Raw genomic sequence first — 18,580 nt, forward strand, 5'->3', positions numbered from 1 at the left:
AAAAGTTAAAAAGTTGTTAAGAAAAGTCAAGAATTGTTAATAAAAGTTAAGAATTGTTAAGAATTTATTAAGAAAAATCTCAAAAAATCAAGTATTTGTTCTAATATGCCTATATTTAAGCAAAAACATGAAAATGAAGAAATAAATAAAGTATAATAATATAAGGATATTAATATCATCTAAAAGGACTAGGACAGGATGATACCATGGGTTGAGAAATAGTATTTATCTTTATTATAATATAAAAGAGGTTAAATGAAAGATTAGTCGACCACAAAGTCTTGATGAGGTAGCATCACAAGATCATACGATCAAAGTGCTTAAAAAGACATTACAATCGATGAACGTATAGTTATTGAGTTTAATATTATAAGATTTAATTGTTAATAAGCTTCCTCATTTGTTATTCTATGGATCACCGGGTACAGGAAAAACATCTACAATTCTTGCACTTGCAAAGGAGCTTTTTGGGTTATTATGTTTATATATAAGAAATAAAAATGATAATTGAGTAGTTCAGAGTTAATGAAATCTCGAGTTTTAGAATTGAACGCATCAGATGAACGAGGTATATCAATTATTCGAGAAAAAGTCAAAAACTTTGCACGAATTGCTATTCCCAATGGATCTAGGTATTTATAAAAGAATGATATAATTGAGGGTTTATTTTTGAAGTGAATGTCCTTATCCTCCGTATAAAATTATTATTTTAGACGAAGCAGATTCTATGACTCAAGATGCACAAGCAGCACTACGTAGAACAATGGAAACATATTCTAAAATTACTAGATTTTGTTTGATTTGTAATTATGTAACTCGGTGGGTTAAATGAGGATCATATATTTATTTTACTTATTTGAAGGATTATTGGACCTTTAGCATCTAGATGTTCAAAATTTCAATTTAAACCACTTAATTTTCACAATGCAAAAAGTAAATTAGAATATATAGCTAATTGTGAAAATGTTAGGTATGATGAAGGAGTAATTGAGAAACTAATAGAGTTGTCAAATGGTGATTTACGAAAGGCAATTACATTTCTTCAATCAGCAACACGTTTAGTTAATTTAGATTCTGATGCGAACAAATCATTAGATAAAAGTGTTGAAAGTATTTCATTAGAATTGATTACAGACATTTCAGGCACAGTTCCTGATCATATTATCGATAATTTGCTTTCTATATGTTTTTCATCTAAGAAAACCGAATTATTATATGATTCAATTGATCAATATGTTTCAGAAATAATTTTAGATGGCTATAGCGCTAATCAGTTGTTATCTCAGGTTTGCAATCCTCTTTTTTAAATGCTTTTATCATTCTTTAAAGATACATGATTCTATTGTTTCTAATGAACTCATTTCTAACACACAGAAAAATGCAATGATTCAAATTATGGGTGAAACTGATATGCGTCTAATTGATGGCGGCAACGAACACTTAAATCTATTAAATTTAGCTGTACAAATATCAAAAATTTACACAAAAACACAACATACATAATTTTTATTCTATTCTCTTAATATATCGCAAGAATATCAATTATACAAAATATTTCACACATCATACATCTTAAACAATAAAATTACTATTCCTAACTAATGGTTTATCTTTCAAATAACTCAATTCTTAAATAATTAACATTATTTTCAAAATTTCATTTATTACACAATTGAAATCATCTCTTCAAAATATTACACATATCATCTAAAACTCAATGACACAATCAATGCAATTATTCAAGAAATATTCCGATAATATTCTTCTTTTTTAAAAACTTTTATTTTTCTTCTTCATTAATTTCTTTTTTCAACAAAAAAAACACAAAAAAAAATACTTTTACAACATCAACTCATCTAAAACATCTTTCTGGTCAAATCTAACACTTTCTTCTTCTTTTTTATCTTTTTTTTTTTCATTTATTTTACACTTTTCAAACTACACATATCAAACATATTCATTCTATATTTCACATAACAAATCTTATTATCAACAATGCTTAATTAACCTTTATAGTCTTCTAAACTAACAAATAAGACATTCTATATATACTGATCGACTCATCAACGACCGACAAACGACTAATATATAAAATGTCAGAAAGAGGTCCTCCAAGAATCAAAAATAAGGCACCAGCACCAATCCAAATTACAGGTAAATAAGAGGATATTGTTTATAAGAGGGTATCTTAGTTTTTTACAGCTGAACAGCTGCTTCGTGAGGCTTTTGAGCGACAAGAACCAGCACTTCCAGCACCAAAACAACGTTTAACAGATCTTGAAGAGCTTCATGAGCTACAAGGAAGAAAGAGAAAGGAATTTGAAGATGCTATACGTAGGAATAGACTTTCTACATCTCAATGGGTTCGCTATGCACAATGGGAATTAGAACAGAAAGAATTTGCAAGGTTAAAAAAATACATAAAATGTCAAAAAAAACTGAAGCTATATGTAATTTAGAGCACGATCTATATTTGAGAGAGCTCTAGATGTAGATGCAACAAATATTCCTCTATGGCTTCACTATTTGGAGAGTGAAATCAAGCACCGAAATGTAATTTGTTATTTAATCAATTATAAAGAAGATTAAAACAGGATAGATAAACCATGCACGCAATCTTTTTGATAGAGTGGTTACATTGATGCCTAGAGTAGATAAATTCTGGTTCAAGTATAATTATAAAAAGAATTTAATATATATATTTTTAGGTTAACATAGTATAGATATGTATATATGGAAGAGACGCTTGGAAATATATCAGGTACTCGTCAAATTTTTGAAAGATGGATGTCATGGGAGCCAGGTTAATTAAATTATATATTTTTAGAGAAAAGTTTAATTTTTATAAGATGAAGCAGCTTGGCATGCGTATATACGATTAGAAGAAAGATATAATGAAATACCACGTGCAAGGGCGATATTTGAAAGGTTTATATCATTATATCCAGAACCAAAAAACTGGATCAAATGGGCAAATTTTGAACAAGAATATGGAACATCGGGTTTTTCTATATTTTATATATGATAATAAATGTATGTTTTAATGTATATTTTAGATCAAGTTCGGGAGGTCTTTACAACTGCCATTGATACATTAGGAGAGGAGTTTATGGATGAAAAAGTTTTTATTGCATATGGAAAATTCGAAACAAAATTAAAAGAATATGAACGTGCTAGAGTTATTTACAGATATGCACTGGATCGACTACCAAAAAGCAAAAGTGAAGCATTATACAATGTGTATAGTTCATTTGAAAAAGTATAAATATTATATTTTGTATCATATTAATTCTCTGTAGCAATTTGGAGATAAAGAAGGAATTGAAGATACTATATTGGCCAAACGAAGAGTTTTATATGAAGAACAAATAAAAGAAAACCCGAAGGTATGTTGTTCCTTTATGATTATATATTGGGAACTAATGATTTATAAGAATTACGATGCATGGTTTGATTATATAAATCTTGAGGAGTCATCAGGTGATTCAGAAAAAATTCGGAACATTTATGAAAGAGCAATAGCTCATGTTCCTCCATCATATCAAAAAAAACATTGGAGAAGATATATATATATTTGGATATTTTATGCACTTTATGAAGAATTAGAAACAAAAGTGTATACTATTAAAAATTTATATTGTGATATTAATAATATTAGGATTATGAACGTTCTAGACAAATTTATAGAGAATGCTTAAAACTAATTCCACATAAGATTTTTACTTTTTCTAAGATATGGGTGTTATACGCTAAATTTGAAATAAGACAATTGAATTTATCTGTAGCTAGAAAGTATTTAGGTATGGCTATTGGAATGTGTCCTAAGAACAAGCTTTTTAAGGAATACATTGAGCTTGAACTTCAGGTAAATCATCAAATTTTTTTATCAATTCTAAAAAATATTAGTTAAGAGAATTTGATCGCTGTAGAACTCTATATGAGAAATTTATAGAATATGATCCATATAATTGTTATGCATGGATTAAATATGCAGAATTAGAACATATGCTTGAAGATTACGCACGTGTACGGGCAATTTTTGAATTGGCAATTGAAGAACAACATAATTTAGATATGCCGGAACTTTTATGGAAAGCTTATATTGATTTTGAATTCGAAGAAGGGGAATATGATAGGACTAGAATACTTTATGAAAGACTATTAGAAAAAACACAACATGTAAAAGTTTGGATAAGTTTTGCTCATTTTGAATTTTCAGTACCTGATAATTCTGATGATGATTCGGGATATTCAAAAGAAAGAGCAAGAAATGTCTTCCAAAGGGCTTATAAAAACCTTAAGGAACATAATTTAAAAGAAGAAGTAGAACACTTAATATTTATTTCCAAATTAATTTACTTTTAGCGTGTAATTTTATTGGAAGCTTGGAAACAATTTGAAATTTCTAATGGTGATGAGAAATCTCTTAAAATGGTAGAAGATCAAATGCCACAAGTAGCTAAAAGTAGACGGAAACTAGATGACGGAACATATGAAGAAGTAAAAATACTTTTACTGTATTATAAATATTTAACATTTTATAGTATTACGATTATATCTTCCCTACTGATGAAGATAAGAGAAATTTCAAATTATTGGCAATGGCTCAAAAATGGGCAGCAGAAAACAAAAAAAAACAAAATTCTACCTTAGAAAATTCAACATAAAACTAATACAAATCCCATTTATAAAAAACAATATCGAAACTATTTCCATAATATATTTTAAAATATTAAAAGAAAATTTAAAATGTACCATAATTTTTATTAGATGCAGTATATTAACACAAAAATAAAACTTATTAATCTAAAATAGACATTTATTTCTAGAAAGCAAAGTCCAAAGTTATTCAGTACGTCGAGTCGAACGTTTTTTAGATATAACTTGCTCTGAAGAATTGTGAGCATCCTCAGACAAGTCATCTTTCACAGCCTCATCTGATTTTGAATGATCATCTTTCGAAGCTTTATTAGATTTTGAATGACCACCTTTTACTTTCTCTGACCCAGCTGTTGAAGTATGTCCTGACTAAATAACAAGTCAATTCAAAAGTAAAACATGATACTAAACTTACGGAAACCAAAGTAACCAACCCAAACAAAAGAGCTATAAAAGTGACAAATACAACTCCTATGGTAGATGCTGTCCCTGGCATTTGTTTAATAGCCGAAACGGGACTAGTTTTTGCTAAATCAACAAACGTAACAACTCTTCTTATAGCAGTATCAAAATATGTCTCTTTTGGAACATTATTTAATACTGTTTCCGGTGCAGGAGGAACCTCTTTTTCTTCCTTCCTCTCAAACTCGTATTTTACTTGAAAAGTATTCTTGGCAAGCTGCTCAGCCTCTTCTACAGAATGTCCAATATAAATATTATCAAACAAAATATCACTTTGCATTGTCCAAAGCTCAAAACCAACTCCAACAATTGTTTCAAAATCAGAAGGGGAATTATCTTCGAAATACGCAGGATTAGGAATATTACGTGGTTTCCTGAATAGGTTAAAAAGCATTTTCACTCAAAAGAATAAATACAAACCATTCACCAACATATTTAGGATTATTAATAAGAGGTGGCCTCCATTCTAGAAATGTGAGCATTATAACAAAAAAAAATAAGATTCAAGTAGACATACTTCCTTTATATTTAGGATTTCGAATCATTGGCTTAAAAGGACCACATCCGGATGCTTCTTTACATAAAGGATTTGGTATCAAAGGCGCCTAAGAATAATATCAATAATACTTAAATTATTTCAAGAAGATACTTACAATAAATTCACCATCTTCTTCATTCCATTCTTCCGGAGGTTTAACATCTAAAACTAATAAATCCAATGAAAAAAAAAACAATTCCTATACTAACCCGGATCTGGAATCATCGATGGCTCATCTTCAAGCCAGTCAGTCGGCTTTACGGCATCTGTATTGAGAATTTCATAAGGTTCATTTTCATCCCAATCGTCTGGCTTTTTTGCATTTGGATCTGGAATTTTAGCCTGATCAACCCAATCATCGGGCTTCTTATCAAGAGGATCGACAATAAACTTCTCCGGATTTACCGGGGGTTCAAAATCAGTCAACAAATTCCCACTTTTGGAAACTTTGTTGTTAATACGAACTTCGTATGACTGATCAGGCCTAACTATCAATGTATAAAGCGTCGTATATTTAGAATCATCAATAGCAGGTGGTGATCTAAGATGTTTTTCCTCATATTCGTCCGTAATTGGGTTTTTATGCCGAAAAATAAAATGCACCTTATTCGTCACACCACATTTGTCCGGTCCAAACATCTAAAAACATTATTACACCCCTAATCATTCTTATTTTTTTTTTTTCTTATACAATCGTGTATGGTGTTTTATCGCTAAACTCCTTATGATGAATATCCTCACTCGATTCTGTTATAAGTTTCAAATATGCTCCTCCACACTCCAATCTATTTTGAAACATAACTTCATATTGAATTACTAATGTTTTCCCTTTATTATTTATTGGTTTATCAAATTTCGCCGAAATAGCATGATGAGCCGCCTCATTCTTAAGTACCAAACCCTTATCACCTATAATTCCCTTATGTACACGAGGCTCTTCAACCTTCCACTTTCCAACATAGAAAAACGTATCATTTCCATCTACACGTCTAAGTGCTGATGATACTGTCCATCTTTCCTTCCAATTCTCCGTAAATTGCTCTAAAAATCCCGCGTTTTTCAGATTAATCGCCTTATACCCATCAATTCACCAAAAATACCATTTTCCCCGCGCATACACACCTTAAAAGTGGGCCGTTTCTCTGTTATTTCTTCATCTTTTACTGACGCATATACTCCAGTATTTTTACTCAATCTTGCAATACCAGTAATCACCAATAAAATACATAATCTTAATAGCTCTTTCATACCAAAAATACCCTTTTTTCCCAATTCCTGTCTTTTTCCTTTATTTAAATGATTCTTAACTTATCAGAAAAACTGGTTTTTTAAATCAATAATCTATCTCTTAAATGTAATTTATACTTAGCAATTTAAAGTATCAAAAACCTATGAAAAATACAGCAAAATAAGCCGCTTTATTGGCAAAAACAAGAGAAATCGTGTCAAAAAAAGTATGTTCAATATTTTTTCAAGCGTAGTTTAAGGTCTCATAAAAACGGGGCACATTTTCCTAAAGGACACCCGAGTGTTCCGAGTAAGAAGAAAGATACAAGCTTAAATTCTTTTAGTCAATTGCAAGGACTTTTGGTTTCGTTTCCAGAAAGAAACAAGCTATTTATAAGGGTTATATGAAGGAATGAAAGGATTTAAAGAACAAACCGATTTTGCAGTTAATTCGGGTAAATCTTCATGAATAAAATGACTGGTGTTTTGAAAAGTAATCAATTGAAATTTTCCTTGCATTTGAGCAATCATTAGTGTTTTATCAAGCCTATCTTTACTTGAAAGAATAAGTAATTTTGCAGATGGAATAGCTAAAAAGCAATTGGAAAGATCATTTAGCCATTCTTTGTTGATATTAATTAAAAAGAAAAGAAATAAAATATTTTACCATGCCAAAAATGTTCAGTTTCATTTAAATTGACTTTCCAAACCCATTTAGTTTTATTTGTATCGGTAGATATTTGCTTTTTAAAGAGTAAAGGTACAGAAACCTTGGCAGATTGTTCATTTTTTAGAATTTTGTTTTTCAAACTAGAAAACATTAAAACAATATAAAAAAGAAAAAATAACATACTGCCAATCAATTGCTTCTTGTATTGTATTAAAAGATTTTGGCCTCTTTAAAAGATGATACATCATTGTCGAAAAAGAGTTGATAGCCGATCCTAAATAATAAATAAAGACTAAATTAAACAACATGAATATCTAAATTAATACCCTCTACTATATCTAAAACCGCGCAACCCAAAATATTTGGTAATAACTGATTTTTTGCCACATGAGAAAGAACAGCACCTCCTATGCTTTTTTAAACATAAGAAAAAGCTCAATATCTTAAACACGTATTCAATTAATACCTATGACCAACCAAAATAATTTCTGATATATCATCCAAGCCAAATTCTTGGAAAACAAGCTGTACAATTCTAACAAAATCCTTACATAATTCTTCTAATCCAAGATCTAATAGACCATTTCGAAACACCTCATCCGATACTCCATGTCCACGAACATCAAATGATATTATTCCACAACTTCCATTAGTTATTTCAGTAATTTCTTTAGCCAAACAGGCAAAACTCAATCCACACGATCCTGCACCATGATGCATAATAAAAAAAGCCATTCCCGTCTCTTCCTTTGTTTCTGACAATTTAGGTAACGTCAAATACACCTGAAATGGTCCAATCTTCAAAGATCTTTCAAAATAACCCGACCATAAAGCATTAAAATCCTCATTATCTATCTTAACAAATTCATTCGTTCTAGATCTCTCCTCTACACTAAAACCTCTCGTTTTCAAATTCTCATCATAGAATTCGTCTCGTCCCTCATAATCAACATCTACCTCTGATTCATTCATATCCAAACCCTCAGTCTCTGTCTTAACAAAAAACCTGGATGAATTCAATTTCTCTTTAACCACTTGTCTATGCAAAGTAGACATCTCTAGACCCAAAAAAACACCTTCTCAATAAATTATTTACAATTTCTGCCTCTTAATTCCTCTTAAATACTCCTATTAAACACACTTTCATCCACAGACAATTTTATGACGTTGATAATATATCGTTCTGACCCGCAGAATACTTGTAATCTCAATAAATACTTGTAAGCTCAATTGAAAAAAAAACAACTAATATATATACTAATATATTAATTTATTTCATCTTTTTACATAATAAGTTAAACTATCTAAAAAGATTTTTATAATTTACCAATAAACAAAATGTTTTTAAAACAAAATAAAATGTTTTTAAAACAAAATATTCTTAAAATATCTTTTATATCTATTGATGCTTCTTAGATAGAGTTTCACCCTTTTCTCTCATCTGGCTATCTTTTTCCTCAATGAGTGCTAATATAATATATCCGACCAAAACAACATTCGTCATTAATACAGCAACAATTGCGGCATATGTTGTATTATTTTCTAAATATATCACTATCAGCTTAGAAACATGGATTCTTATGTATAACCCTTAAAAATATATCTTAAAGACAAATAATAGCTGCTAATCGGTACAATAATCATAGCAGTTGAAAATAAAAAAAACTTAAATAAAACATATCTATAAATTCTTAAGATAACTAAAGAATAAAGGATATAATAACAACTTCTTTACTACATTATCAGCTTGATCAGCATCTTGGGACGACATTTTTATTCCCGCAGAGCTCATCGATTAAGATAAATATATATATATATATTGTAGAGAGGATATAAAATATGTATTAAATAGAGGAGAAAGAGGCTATTCGTATTAGTTTTATGAATATATATCTAAGAAATGAGCTGAATAATTGATATAAGAAGAGGAAAATTTGGGAGAGAATAGAATAAAATGACAGTTTCTAAAAATAAGAAAAGATGTATTGATCTAACGGAATATGTGGAGGAGCCGTTAAAAAGAGAAGATGATAGCGTAATTCAAGTTGCATGTTCATCTCCGATATCTATTTCGTCTTTTTTGGGCGAAAATCACCCGACAAGCAAAAATATAGATAATTTAACATTATATACAGAAGAAAACAAAGATTTAATACAGAAAACGAATCTGATACATAAACGGGATAGAAATGAAGATAAAATGGTTGATACTACAGGGCCATCATGTTCATTGCCGGTTGAAAATAATTTTAATAAAGTTTATCAAGAAAAAGTAGAAGATACAACATTTGTAGTTAAGGAATCGCCTATTGAGAAGTTTAAAGAATATACATCGCAGTTTGCGTATCAAAAGAAAGGAAATGTGAATGTGGAAACAAAAGAAATGATGCAAAAACCAAGTGTAGATGGGCATGCTAATTTATCAAATGGATATTTAATACAAAAGGCACCACAAGCAAAGAGCGAAAGAGAAAAAAAAATAGAAAGTGCAGCGTTCCAGAAAAAGAAAGATTTTTTAAGAAGAATTTATCCACATCTTCCGGAATACGTTCTTGAGAACATGTTATTAAAACCATTAACATCATCAACACTAACGTCATCAACATCATCAGGTTTTAATAATACGACAGAGCTTACAAACTTAGAAAATGTAGATATTACGAATCTGAAATCATCTCCAATAGGTGTACAGGAAAAGATAACATCTAAAAGAACTTTACAACATTCTCGTTATACAATTCGAGAAAAACATATCAATTCGACTCAAAATCAAAATTACGTAACTCCTGTTCACACTACGAACAAATTTGTTCAGAAAAAAAGACTTATAAGAGGGATATCTCGTACGAAAAATCAAAAAGACTCTTTTTCCGAATCAGATGATTCTTCAGTATCTAATGAAGATGTAAATGATAATAGCCAATTAGAGGAGGAAACATTAGAATTTTTAAATCAAAAATCGGCTAAAGAAATAGCTGATCTAGCTAACTGTACTCTAGAAATAGCAGAAGAAATCATAGAATCTAGACCTTTTAAAAACATTGACTCAGTAAAAGAAATTCGAAGCAAATGTAAAACAGATGAAAAAGATAGACGAAAAGAGAAAAAAACTTTAGGTATGAAAGTCTTAGAATCATGCATGGAGGTAAAATAAATCTATTATTTATTATTAAATATTCAAATATTTGCAGATGTTGGAAGGTTACAAGGCCATAGATTCTCTTATTTCTAAATGCGACGAGTTAGGAAAATCCATTTCTAAATCAATATCGAATTGGGGACTAAAAATTGCCCCAGAAATAGGAGAACTTAGCATTGGTAGTGATGATATTGATAAAATTCAAATAAATGATCGTACGTTTTACATCAATTCTATATTTTATTAATTTTTTTTTAGAAGAATATATAAATCAACAACCAAATCTTATTCCTGATACGGTTAAATTAAAACGTTATCAACTTTTTGGTGTAAATTGGTTAAATCTTTTGTATAGGAAAAAATTATCTGGAATATTAGCAGATGAAATGGGTATTATATTTTTTTCTTTAAATAAATAAATAAATATATGTTAATATATATATAGGACTTGGGAAAACATGTCAAATAATAGCATTTTTTGCACATTTGCTAGAATTAGGAAAAACTGGACCCCATCTTATTGTTGTTCCTGCTTCTACATTAGGCATAGTCTTATATATATATTATTGTTAAAAATAACAATTCATTAGAAAACTGGCTTCGTGAATTAGCAAAATTCTGTCCATCTCTTAAAGTTGAGCCTTATTATGGTAATATTATATAAAATTCTTTTAACTACAAGTAATTAAAATAGGAACTCAAAATGAACGTCTAGATATAAGATATCATTTGGAAGAAAATCCTGACTATAATATAATAATTACAACGTATAAAATAAATTTATTATTTATCTTCCATTAACAATAAATTAGATACCAACTAGCTACTGGAAGTAAGGAAGATAGAACATTTCTTAGACGTCAAAGATTTGATGTAATTTTTTTCTACTTTTTTTAATTATTTAAAATTATAGGTTTGTGTGTATGATGAAGGGCATTTTCTTAAGAATAGTTTATCTGAAAGATATAAACATTTGATGAATATTAATGCTAATTTTCGTCTTCTTCTTACTGGCACGGTAATTATTATATTCAGTTTTTACATTTAATACTAAATTAAATATAGCCTCTACAAAATAATTTAAAAGAATTAATTGTAAGACATAATACTATATATTATATACTAAATTACATTTAGTCTCTTTTATTTTTTATTCTACCAACATTATTTTCAGAAAATATTGAAAAATTAATTACTGTTTTTAAAATAAAGACAATTAATGATGGTAATTCAGGATCAACTTTACTTTCAGAACAACGCATTATGCGAGCAAAGTCAATGATGACACCTTTTGTTTTGAGGAGGAAAAAAATACATGTAATTATTATTTTTAAGTTTTATGTTTTCTCAAACAAATATAGGTATTAAATGATCTTCCAAAAAAAATTCAACATATAGAATTTTGTGAAATGAATAAAGAACAACAAAGTATTTATGATGAATGCATTTTTACTCAAAAAAAATCAGTAGAAGAAAGAGCTGCAGGAATTGAATCCAAAAATGATGGGAAACGCACATATAATATTCTTATGCAGCTTAGAAAAGCAACAAACCATCCTTTACTTTTTCGTCGAATCTATAATAATGTTATACTTAAAAAAATTGCAAAAAATATAATGAAAGAACCTGATTATCAAAATGCTAACCAAAACTATATTTATGAAGATATGGAAGTAATGACAGATTTTGAAATACATCAATTGTGTAAAAAATTTCCTTCTATACAGTCATTCGCGTTAAAAGGAACACCATGGATGAATTCTGGGAAAGTTGAAAAGCTTAAATATATTCTTATGGAAGCAAAAGAAAGAGGAAATAAAGTTTTATTATTCTCACAATTCGTGGAAACCTTAAATATCTTAGAAGAAGTTCTAGAAACTTTAAATATCGCTTTTACTCGTTTAGATGGAAGAACTTCTGTAGACACACGCCAAGATATCATCGATCAGTTTACTGACGAATCTGACATTACTGTTTTTCTTCTTTCCACAAAAGCTGGTAACTTTTTTTTCTTATATTTATTCTTTTTCACCTTTTTTTCAGGCGGCTTCGGCATAAATCTCTCTTGTGCCAACATCGTCATTCTCTACGATGGATCATTCAATCCACATGATGATAAACAAGCCGAAGATCGTGCACATCGTGTCGGTCAAATAAAAGAAGTTCATGTCATTCGTTTGGTCACAAAAAATACCATAGAAGAATATATACAATCATTGGCAAACACAAAACTCGCTTTAGACTCAAGTGTCTGTGGTTTAGATGATAAACAGCTCGAATTGAAAGCTGAAATATACGTTAAACATTTACTTGAAAATCCTTCTCAAAATTTCTCTTCACATACTTAAATTTTATTTTAATACTTTTAGACAATAAAGTGCATATCATTTTTAGACTCTTTTTATGTATATTATTTCTCTCTAAATATAACTTAGTCAATTTCTCCTTCTCCTCACGACCTCCACTCGTTAATCTCCAAACTCTGACTTTTACATCTTTAGCCCTTTGATAAACTTTAATTCATCTGAATAAAAGAAATATCATGAGAATAAGCTCCTATGATAGATATGATCCAGAATATATAGAGTTAAAGCGACAGGAATCGCGTACGCGGTATGAATCAACATTAGAAGGAATCTTTGAACGGTATGGGAGAGACATGACAGAAGAATCCGACGAAGTAGATCTTAGAACGGGAGAAGTCATTGTTAATCGAGGACATTTGAATAATCTTCGAGTTTCGTGGTTTTTAGAGGAAGAAACCTTAAGTTTTAGTGATGATAATATTGAAAATGATTTTTTTGAAAATATAATGTCAATGGTGACAATAAAGCAAAAAGAAGTGATTAAAAAGAAGGAACATAAGGTGGATAAGATTCCCCATAAGTTTCCGTCAAAAGCGAAGATTTTTGAGGAATTTGGGAGTCTTGGACCATCAATTATTAAATTAATTGAAAGTCAAAAAAGAAAAAGAAAGCATTTTAAGAAGATAAGACGTCTGAAGTGTTCAAATAAGAATTCTAGTGGAATAAATGATTTAAAAATGGGGGGAATAAATACGCTTATTCCATATATGAAAACGAATGAGAAATCGAATTCATATAATAAATCATTTGGATATGAAGGAATTCCTGTGAATATGACTAATAATGAAGAAAAAGACATGACTATGCATTTAAATGATTTTTTTATTCATAATAACAAAAACACGATATTTAATTCAGTACATGCAGTTAGACGATTTGATATTATTATTGATTGTCCTAAATCAAATCAAGCATTTATAGAAAACCAAGAAATACGCAAATTGGTACCGAGAAACACACATGAAAGTCAAAAGGCATCTATTTATTCATCACATGTTCATCTTTTTGATCAATATTATAATTTTTTAACAAATTCACAAACGAAACCAAATCGTTTACTTAACCATTCATTAGTTTATGATAATTTATATCCAATTGAATCATTCTCTTCCGAATCAGCTTCTCAACAGGAAACAAAATCTTATTCTACTAATACATCTATTGAAGAAACAAATTTGGAAGTGGAAAACGCACATAAAAAAAAAATACACTGCAACAAACTATTTTGTTTTACTTGTTCATGTTTATGATCTCTGTGTAATTTTCATTTACAAAAAAATCAAGGCAAATTTTACAATGCAAGGTATTTTCCGAAAATATTAACATCCATTGTTTTGAAATTTCAGAAAAAAAAACAAACATGACTTTAAATCAGCTATTTATTTAGAATAAATATGTTTATATCGGCTTTTTATAAGAACCGGTCATTCTTTTACGGTTTAAGCCGTCTTTACAATCAAACAATTTATTATCCAAAACGTTATATTTCATGGCAAATAAAAAAAAATACAGAGAATCAAACACCAACTTATCCTTATCGTGCAGGAAATGTATTATATAGCTTTTCTCCTGAAGATTTACCTCAAAAATGTCAAACTGTAAATTCAATGTCGTTATTAACAAATAAAGAGCCGCCTCGACTGGTTCAAATGTTGGTTCGTGATTTCATTGAGGATTCTCTTTATAATCCATTTTATGGGTATTACAATAAGCATTCTTGTATTTTATCAATACCTTCGTCATTTGAATTTTCAAAGATAAAAGACAATAATAGTTTTCAGAAAAAATTGGGAAAAATATATGAAAATTATGATAAAATGGCTGTACAAAAGGGCATGAAACTTCCTAATCAGTTATGGCATACGCCGACGGAGCTGTTTAAAGTATTATAAATGTTTATTTATTTTTATAGCTTATATGATAGCCATATTATGGGGAGGCGATAGCACGCTATATACTAACACATTATAAACTATCTTATTATCCATATGATGATTTAATAATATACGAAGTGGGATCGGGTAATGGGACATTAATGTTAAATATTATGGACTATATTGATCGTATTGATCCGGATGTATACGCACGAACGAAATACTATGCAATTGAAATTAGCCATCCATTAGCAACACAACAAATGGAAATGATAAAAAACACTAAACACTATCGTGAACATCAAGAAAAAATTGAAATCATTAATAAAAGTATATTAGATTGGAATACATTAAATTCTAATCCTTGTTTTTTTATACTATTAGAAGTATTAGTAAGTATTGCATTTTTATTATAATATATAATAAGGATAAAAGGACAATTTTCCACATGATTTAATACGATATAATCCAATAACGCAACAGGCATATCAGGCATTAGCAGTCATTGATGAAATAGGAGATATTCATGAATTTTATTCACCTATATTGGATCCATTAATAATGAGATATCTCTTGCTAAAAAATAGAATCGCACAAACACATAAAAATAGATACAATAAAATTTCTTATTTTATAAAACGATTAAAAACATATCTTCCTTTTTCAGAAAACTTAATTGATCCAGAATTTATACCTACAAAACAGCTTCTTTTATTTGATATTCTCCGGGACTATTTTCCAGAACATAAATTAATTATATCTGATTTCTTTTCTCTTCCAGACTCTATTCAAGGTCTTAATGCTCCAATAGTCCAGACACGATTTTCCGGCATGACAGTTCCATGCTCAACATATTTAGTGAAACAAGGGTAATAACCAGCACAATTGTAGAAATATGTTAAATATATTAGATATTTCGATATCATGTTTCCAACAAATTTTGAGATTCTAAAAAGTGTATACAAAGCAACATGTTTGCAACCAGGAGAAAATAGGCATATAGAAATCTATACTCATAGAAGGTTTCTTGAACATTGGGCTGATATTGAAGCAACCAAAACAATTAGCGGTGAAAATCCAATGTTAGATTGGTTTGAAAATGTAAAAATTCTCGTCACACAATAAAGTACCATATACATAATTACTTATATCTATTTGTAATATATTCATCTAGCACTTAATGTCAGTACTTATTATTAAGTATATGCTAATCAATGAAATACTTACAAACTATGATATTTATTGCAGATTGTCATTTTTACAACACATTGTATTGATATATACAATAATTATGTTTTCCACCGATTATCACCTTCAATACATTAAAAGATATTTATTTCTTTAAAAACTTACAAACTTGGCATTCATAGAAAGTAGTCATCTATAAATCTTATTAGAAAAAATGTTATATAATAGCATAAATAATACTGGCTCATCTGCTCTTCGGGTTTGCATCTATAAAATCATAAGCCAAATATTACTAACTTAAACTTGTATAAATACTTGGTAATATGAAACTTTTCTCTGTTTACACTATAAGTAAATATTAGAATTTGCTATACAATATAATTTAATATTACTTTTCCACACTGAAATAAATCAGTTACCGCTTTTATTGGCTTAGGCCCTCGTGCTTTAAAAAGATTCATCTCTTCCAGTTTTTTAATTTCCTCCTTCCGTTCTTTTGATGCCATTTCTTGTGGTGTCATTGTACAAAGCCGTGGTATACTCAATTCACCATTAACAACATTTTCTCTCAAACCAGGATTATTTTTATCCTTTAAATTTAATAACAAAGATCTCATCTTTTGTCTATATGTATCATCTGTTTTATGTGAACAAGAGGCAAAAACAAATTCATCAATAGCTTTTGCTTTTGAAAAAATTTCTTCCTTCAAATCTTCTGAATCACTAACCAATGCAGTATAAATCAATGAAATACAATTGTCTCTAACTTTATCCCCTGTAATATCATTTTTAATACATTTTGATCCCATATTTCTTGTTTTTTCTGACGTATTTGACGTAGAGGTTGTTGCTGACATTTTCCCCATTTCTGATGTATTTTTCACTAAAGAAGCTTTCTTCAAAGCACTAAAATCTCCCTTCCATTTCTTAGAAATCTCCTTAGCTAAATCTGCTACATATTTCTCCGAATAATTCCTTAATTTTCCAATTGTAACTCCCACCTTTGTATCCTATAAAAACCTTTAAAAATATCCAAAAAAAATACTGTTAAATATCCATACAACAAGCGCCTCTGATACTACAACTTTATTCTTTAAAAGCCTTAATATATCAATAATTAACTACCATTATTATTAATTTTATATTAAAAAAATAAAAAATATACCATTTGATTCCCTTCTTGAAACGCCTTTTGAAGAACTTTATGAGCCTTACGAACCTCTGAAATATCCATCGCTATATACTCTTTCTAAATCCTCAATTTACTCAAGTTTCCAAGCAATATTCAGCACTTTGAATTTTTAACGTCTATACGTAGAAAATCTGGATAATAAGGTGGAAGATATATGTGAAAAAAACATAAAAACAATTAATTATAAATGAATTATCTCCTACTTGGCAGTTTTTGTACCATTTCTTTTTGAAGTTGAACACCTTCTTTTTGTTGTGATAATTTAGAAATTGAACGTAGATCATTACATATGTCTTTTGTTTTACCAAAATAAACTTCCTGTAATATATTGCGCATTTTTATTTCCATGTCTTCAACAAGACGACCAACATGAACAATATGAGAATTCAGATCATCAACAAGTAATTCTTGTTCAATCTGTATTTTTCATAAGAAAATAAATAATATAAAGAAAGAAATAACCTGTCGAGTAATATTGCCACTTAAATTCATTTGTCCAAGTAACTCGCTTTGCGTTACCATGTTTAATATAATTGTACTTGTTAATCTATAGCGTACAGTTCGAGAACCATATGGTACTTCAAAAACATGTATAGAATCCCAATATCCTTTCTTTGATGATTCTAAAATCCATATATATACAGCAAAAAACAAATATATAATAAAAACTACCTTTTTTTATTAAAACTACGCCCGCAAACCCGTTATCAAGGTCCCATAAATATACACTTGATGTGCCTCCTTCATAATACCTTATATTAATCAATTTTTCGTCTTTTTTTTCAGGAAAAAAAACATACAGCATTCTGTACATATCAAACGCCTCATTAAAAGCGATTTCTAGCTTCCGTGTCCTCTCATTAGGGACGATTCCATCCGGTAATACTGGTGTATATTCATTACTCCAAGGAGAACGATATGAATCTCCATCTCTATTATAATCACAAGATAAATACAACTTAGATGTCTTAGGACATTTCTTTATCTGTAAAGGCTGGTCTATTGAAGACAAAAGATCTTCTGTTAAATGTGGTACTTTTTCAAGAACTGCTATTATATTTCTTGATATATCTTGAGAAGGCAAACGCCTAAATAAATCTAATGCTGCGTCCAATTGTTCTGTCTTAAGAATATTAACAATTATTTATTAAGAATCTTAATATTATCTTAAAAAACTTACCATATTTTTTAAGTTTTTGATGTTTAACGAAGAAGTTGGTTAAAATCTAATGAATCATGTATTAAAAAATGATATAAATTAAAAG

The 18,580-nt window shown here is 29.1% G+C and overlaps 11 protein-coding genes across 11 annotated transcripts; 5 read left to right on the top strand and 6 right to left on the bottom strand.

The window, feature by feature from the left end:
* Nucleotides 1-109: 109 nt before the first annotated feature.
* T552_00407 (hypothetical protein) lies at nucleotides 110-1,548 on the top strand. The gene is made up of 8 exons (XM_018369022.1): nucleotides 110-150; nucleotides 193-221; nucleotides 268-346; nucleotides 392-471; nucleotides 516-632; nucleotides 676-819; nucleotides 863-1,286; nucleotides 1,330-1,548. The coding sequence occupies exons 2-8, from the start codon at nucleotides 199-201 to the stop codon at nucleotides 1,501-1,503; spliced, it is 1,041 nt and encodes a 346-aa protein (XP_018227290.1). The 5' UTR covers nucleotides 110-150; nucleotides 193-198; the 3' UTR covers nucleotides 1,504-1,548.
* A 15-nt stretch (nucleotides 1,549-1,563) lies between these two features.
* On the bottom strand, nucleotides 1,564-2,041 carry T552_04068 (hypothetical protein; the record flags this gene model as incomplete). Its single annotated transcript, XM_018372119.1, is given in 8 exon segments — nucleotides 1,564-1,571; nucleotides 1,590-1,621; nucleotides 1,643-1,684; nucleotides 1,715-1,762; nucleotides 1,844-1,938; nucleotides 1,954-1,962; nucleotides 2,009-2,020; nucleotides 2,027-2,041. Coding segments are annotated over 8 exon segments (261 nt in total).
* A 7-nt stretch (nucleotides 2,042-2,048) lies between these two features.
* On the top strand, nucleotides 2,049-4,713 carry T552_00408 (hypothetical protein). Its single transcript, XM_018369023.1, has 13 exons — nucleotides 2,049-2,154; nucleotides 2,203-2,407; nucleotides 2,460-2,553; nucleotides 2,600-2,670; nucleotides 2,724-2,803; nucleotides 2,850-3,002; nucleotides 3,057-3,259; nucleotides 3,300-3,386; nucleotides 3,435-3,614; nucleotides 3,659-3,865; nucleotides 3,907-4,323; nucleotides 4,366-4,500; nucleotides 4,545-4,713. The coding sequence occupies exons 1-13, from the start codon at nucleotides 2,094-2,096 to the stop codon at nucleotides 4,665-4,667; spliced, it is 2,016 nt and encodes a 671-aa protein (XP_018227292.1). The 5' UTR covers nucleotides 2,049-2,093; the 3' UTR covers nucleotides 4,668-4,713.
* An 86-nt stretch (nucleotides 4,714-4,799) lies between these two features.
* On the bottom strand, nucleotides 4,800-6,956 carry T552_00409 (hypothetical protein). Its single transcript, XM_018369024.1, has 8 exons — nucleotides 6,782-6,956; nucleotides 6,351-6,731; nucleotides 5,869-6,298; nucleotides 5,775-5,821; nucleotides 5,639-5,726; nucleotides 5,542-5,587; nucleotides 5,075-5,495; nucleotides 4,800-5,028 (listed from the first exon to the last, which is right to left on the bottom strand). Exons 1-8 carry the CDS (start codon nucleotides 6,905-6,907, stop codon nucleotides 4,846-4,848), a joined length of 1,722 nt encoding a protein of 573 aa, XP_018227293.1. The 5' UTR covers nucleotides 6,908-6,956; the 3' UTR covers nucleotides 4,800-4,845.
* Nucleotides 6,957-7,273: 317 nt separating this feature from the next.
* Nucleotides 7,274-8,612, bottom strand: T552_00410 (hypothetical protein; the record flags this gene model as incomplete). The annotated part of the gene is made up of 5 exons (XM_018369025.1): nucleotides 7,274-7,509; nucleotides 7,554-7,696; nucleotides 7,740-7,830; nucleotides 7,883-7,968; nucleotides 8,023-8,612. 5 exons carry the CDS (start codon nucleotides 8,610-8,612, stop codon nucleotides 7,274-7,276), a joined length of 1,146 nt encoding a protein of 381 aa, XP_018227294.1.
* A 297-nt stretch (nucleotides 8,613-8,909) lies between these two features.
* T552_00411 (hypothetical protein) lies at nucleotides 8,910-9,381 on the bottom strand. Its single transcript, XM_018369026.1, has 3 exons — nucleotides 9,284-9,381; nucleotides 9,146-9,237; nucleotides 8,910-9,098 (listed from the first exon to the last, which is right to left on the bottom strand). The coding sequence occupies exons 1-3, from the start codon at nucleotides 9,346-9,348 to the stop codon at nucleotides 8,956-8,958; spliced, it is 300 nt and encodes a 99-aa protein (XP_018227295.1). The 5' UTR covers nucleotides 9,349-9,381; the 3' UTR covers nucleotides 8,910-8,955.
* An 82-nt stretch (nucleotides 9,382-9,463) lies between these two features.
* Nucleotides 9,464-13,089, top strand: T552_00412 (hypothetical protein). Its single transcript, XM_018369027.1, has 12 exons — nucleotides 9,464-10,701; nucleotides 10,748-10,910; nucleotides 10,954-11,085; nucleotides 11,141-11,239; nucleotides 11,286-11,345; nucleotides 11,390-11,462; nucleotides 11,508-11,568; nucleotides 11,609-11,713; nucleotides 11,761-11,790; nucleotides 11,833-12,012; nucleotides 12,057-12,693; nucleotides 12,739-13,089. The coding sequence occupies exons 1-12, from the start codon at nucleotides 9,511-9,513 to the stop codon at nucleotides 13,041-13,043; spliced, it is 3,036 nt and encodes a 1,011-aa protein (XP_018227296.1). The 5' UTR covers nucleotides 9,464-9,510; the 3' UTR covers nucleotides 13,044-13,089.
* A 102-nt stretch (nucleotides 13,090-13,191) lies between these two features.
* T552_00413 (hypothetical protein) lies at nucleotides 13,192-14,357 on the top strand. Its single transcript, XM_018369028.1, has one exon. It carries the CDS (start codon nucleotides 13,238-13,240, stop codon nucleotides 14,309-14,311), a length of 1,074 nt encoding a protein of 357 aa, XP_018227297.1. The 5' UTR covers nucleotides 13,192-13,237; the 3' UTR covers nucleotides 14,312-14,357.
* A 48-nt stretch (nucleotides 14,358-14,405) lies between these two features.
* Nucleotides 14,406-16,104, top strand: T552_00414 (hypothetical protein). Its single transcript, XM_018369029.1, has 4 exons — nucleotides 14,406-14,944; nucleotides 14,986-15,327; nucleotides 15,371-15,804; nucleotides 15,847-16,104. Exons 1-4 carry the CDS (start codon nucleotides 14,456-14,458, stop codon nucleotides 16,058-16,060), a joined length of 1,479 nt encoding a protein of 492 aa, XP_018227298.1. The 5' UTR covers nucleotides 14,406-14,455; the 3' UTR covers nucleotides 16,061-16,104.
* A 74-nt stretch (nucleotides 16,105-16,178) lies between these two features.
* Nucleotides 16,179-17,402, bottom strand: T552_00415 (transcription elongation factor S-II). The gene is made up of 7 exons (XM_018369030.1): nucleotides 17,289-17,402; nucleotides 17,185-17,244; nucleotides 16,516-17,133; nucleotides 16,439-16,468; nucleotides 16,364-16,390; nucleotides 16,289-16,316; nucleotides 16,179-16,247 (listed from the first exon to the last, which is right to left on the bottom strand). Exons 1-7 carry the CDS (start codon nucleotides 17,355-17,357, stop codon nucleotides 16,225-16,227), a joined length of 855 nt encoding a protein of 284 aa, XP_018227299.1. The 5' UTR covers nucleotides 17,358-17,402; the 3' UTR covers nucleotides 16,179-16,224.
* A 59-nt stretch (nucleotides 17,403-17,461) lies between these two features.
* Nucleotides 17,462-18,542, bottom strand: T552_00416 (hypothetical protein). Its single transcript, XM_018369031.1, has 5 exons — nucleotides 18,496-18,542; nucleotides 18,116-18,438; nucleotides 17,988-18,067; nucleotides 17,778-17,938; nucleotides 17,462-17,732 (listed from the first exon to the last, which is right to left on the bottom strand). The coding sequence occupies exons 1-5, from the start codon at nucleotides 18,496-18,498 to the stop codon at nucleotides 17,508-17,510; spliced, it is 792 nt and encodes a 263-aa protein (XP_018227300.1). The 5' UTR covers nucleotides 18,499-18,542; the 3' UTR covers nucleotides 17,462-17,507.
* Nucleotides 18,543-18,580: the final 38 nt, after the last annotated feature.

Source organism: Pneumocystis carinii (genome assembly GCF_001477545.1).
Source record: "Pneumocystis carinii B80 chromosome Unknown supercont1.2, whole genome shotgun sequence".
NCBI lineage: Eukaryota > Fungi > Ascomycota > Pneumocystomycetes > Pneumocystales > Pneumocystaceae > Pneumocystis > Pneumocystis carinii.

Bases quoted from the DNA above. Each gene is read 5' to 3' on its own strand.
- T552_00414 (XM_018369029.1), top strand. From the start codon at position 14,456: ATGTTTATATCGGCTTTTTATAAGAACCGGTCATTCTTTTACGGTTTA. The intron at 15,328-15,370 runs GTAAGTATTGCA...TAAGGATAAAAG, and splicing joins TTATACTATTAGAAGTATTA to GACAATTTTCCACATGATTT. The intron at 15,805-15,846 runs GTAATAACCAGC...TAAATATATTAG, and splicing joins ACATATTTAGTGAAACAAGG to ATATTTCGATATCATGTTTC.
- T552_00416 (XM_018369031.1), bottom strand. The intron at 18,068-18,115 runs GTATGTTTTTTT...GATTAATATAAG, and splicing joins TTTGATATGTACAGAATGCT to GTATTATGAAGGAGGCACAT. The intron at 17,939-17,987 runs GTAGTTTTTATT...TATGGATTTTAG, and splicing joins CGTAGTTTTAATAAAAAAAG to AATCATCAAAGAAAGGATAT.
- T552_00412 (XM_018369027.1), top strand. From the start codon at position 9,511: ATGACAGTTTCTAAAAATAAGAAAAGATGTATTGATCTAACGGAATAT. The intron at 11,463-11,507 runs GTATAAAATAAA...ACAATAAATTAG, and splicing joins TATAATATAATAATTACAAC to ATACCAACTAGCTACTGGAA. The intron at 11,569-11,608 runs GTAATTTTTTTC...TTAAAATTATAG, and splicing joins TTAGACGTCAAAGATTTGAT to GTTTGTGTGTATGATGAAGG.
- T552_00411 (XM_018369026.1), bottom strand. From the start codon at position 9,348: ATGAGCTCTGCGGGAATAAAAATGTCGTCCCAAGATGCTGATCAAGCT. The intron at 9,238-9,283 runs GTTGTTATTATA...AAGAATTTATAG, and splicing joins GCTGATAATGTAGTAAAGAA to ATATGTTTTATTTAAGTTTT. The intron at 9,099-9,145 runs GTTATACATAAG...TGATATATTTAG, and splicing joins TTTAAGATATATTTTTAAGG to AAAATAATACAACATATGCC.
- T552_00413 (XM_018369028.1), top strand. From the start codon at position 13,238: ATGAGAATAAGCTCCTATGATAGATATGATCCAGAATATATAGAGTTA.
- T552_00407 (XM_018369022.1), top strand. From the start codon at position 199: ATGATACCATGGGTTGAGAAATA. The intron at 222-267 runs GTATTTATCTTT...ATGAAAGATTAG, and splicing joins ATACCATGGGTTGAGAAATA to TCGACCACAAAGTCTTGATG. The intron at 347-391 runs GTATAGTTATTG...ATTGTTAATAAG, and splicing joins AGACATTACAATCGATGAAC to CTTCCTCATTTGTTATTCTA.
- T552_00415 (XM_018369030.1), bottom strand. From the start codon at position 17,357: ATGGATATTTCAGAGGTTCGTAAGGCTCATAAAGTTCTTCAAAAGGCG. The intron at 16,469-16,515 runs GTAATATTAAAT...ATTTACTTATAG, and splicing joins ATTTATTTCAGTGTGGAAAA to TGTAAACAGAGAAAAGTTTC. The intron at 16,317-16,363 runs GTATTATTTATG...TAAGATTTATAG, and splicing joins CCCGAAGAGCAGATGAGCCA to ATGACTACTTTCTATGAATG.
- T552_00409 (XM_018369024.1), bottom strand. From the start codon at position 6,907: ATGAAAGAGCTATTAAGATTATGTATTTTATTGGTGATTACTGGTATT. The intron at 6,299-6,350 runs GTATAAGAAAAA...TAATGTTTTTAG, and splicing joins ATAAAACACCATACACGATT to ATGTTTGGACCGGACAAATG. The intron at 5,822-5,868 runs GTTAGTATAGGA...TATTAGTTTTAG, and splicing joins ATCGATGATTCCAGATCCGG to ATGTTAAACCTCCGGAAGAA.
- T552_00408 (XM_018369023.1), top strand. From the start codon at position 2,094: ATGTCAGAAAGAGGTCCTCCAAGAATCAAAAATAAGGCACCAGCACCA. The intron at 2,804-2,849 runs GTTAATTAAATT...AATTTTTATAAG, and splicing joins ATGGATGTCATGGGAGCCAG to ATGAAGCAGCTTGGCATGCG. The intron at 3,387-3,434 runs GTATGTTGTTCC...ATGATTTATAAG, and splicing joins AAATAAAAGAAAACCCGAAG to AATTACGATGCATGGTTTGA.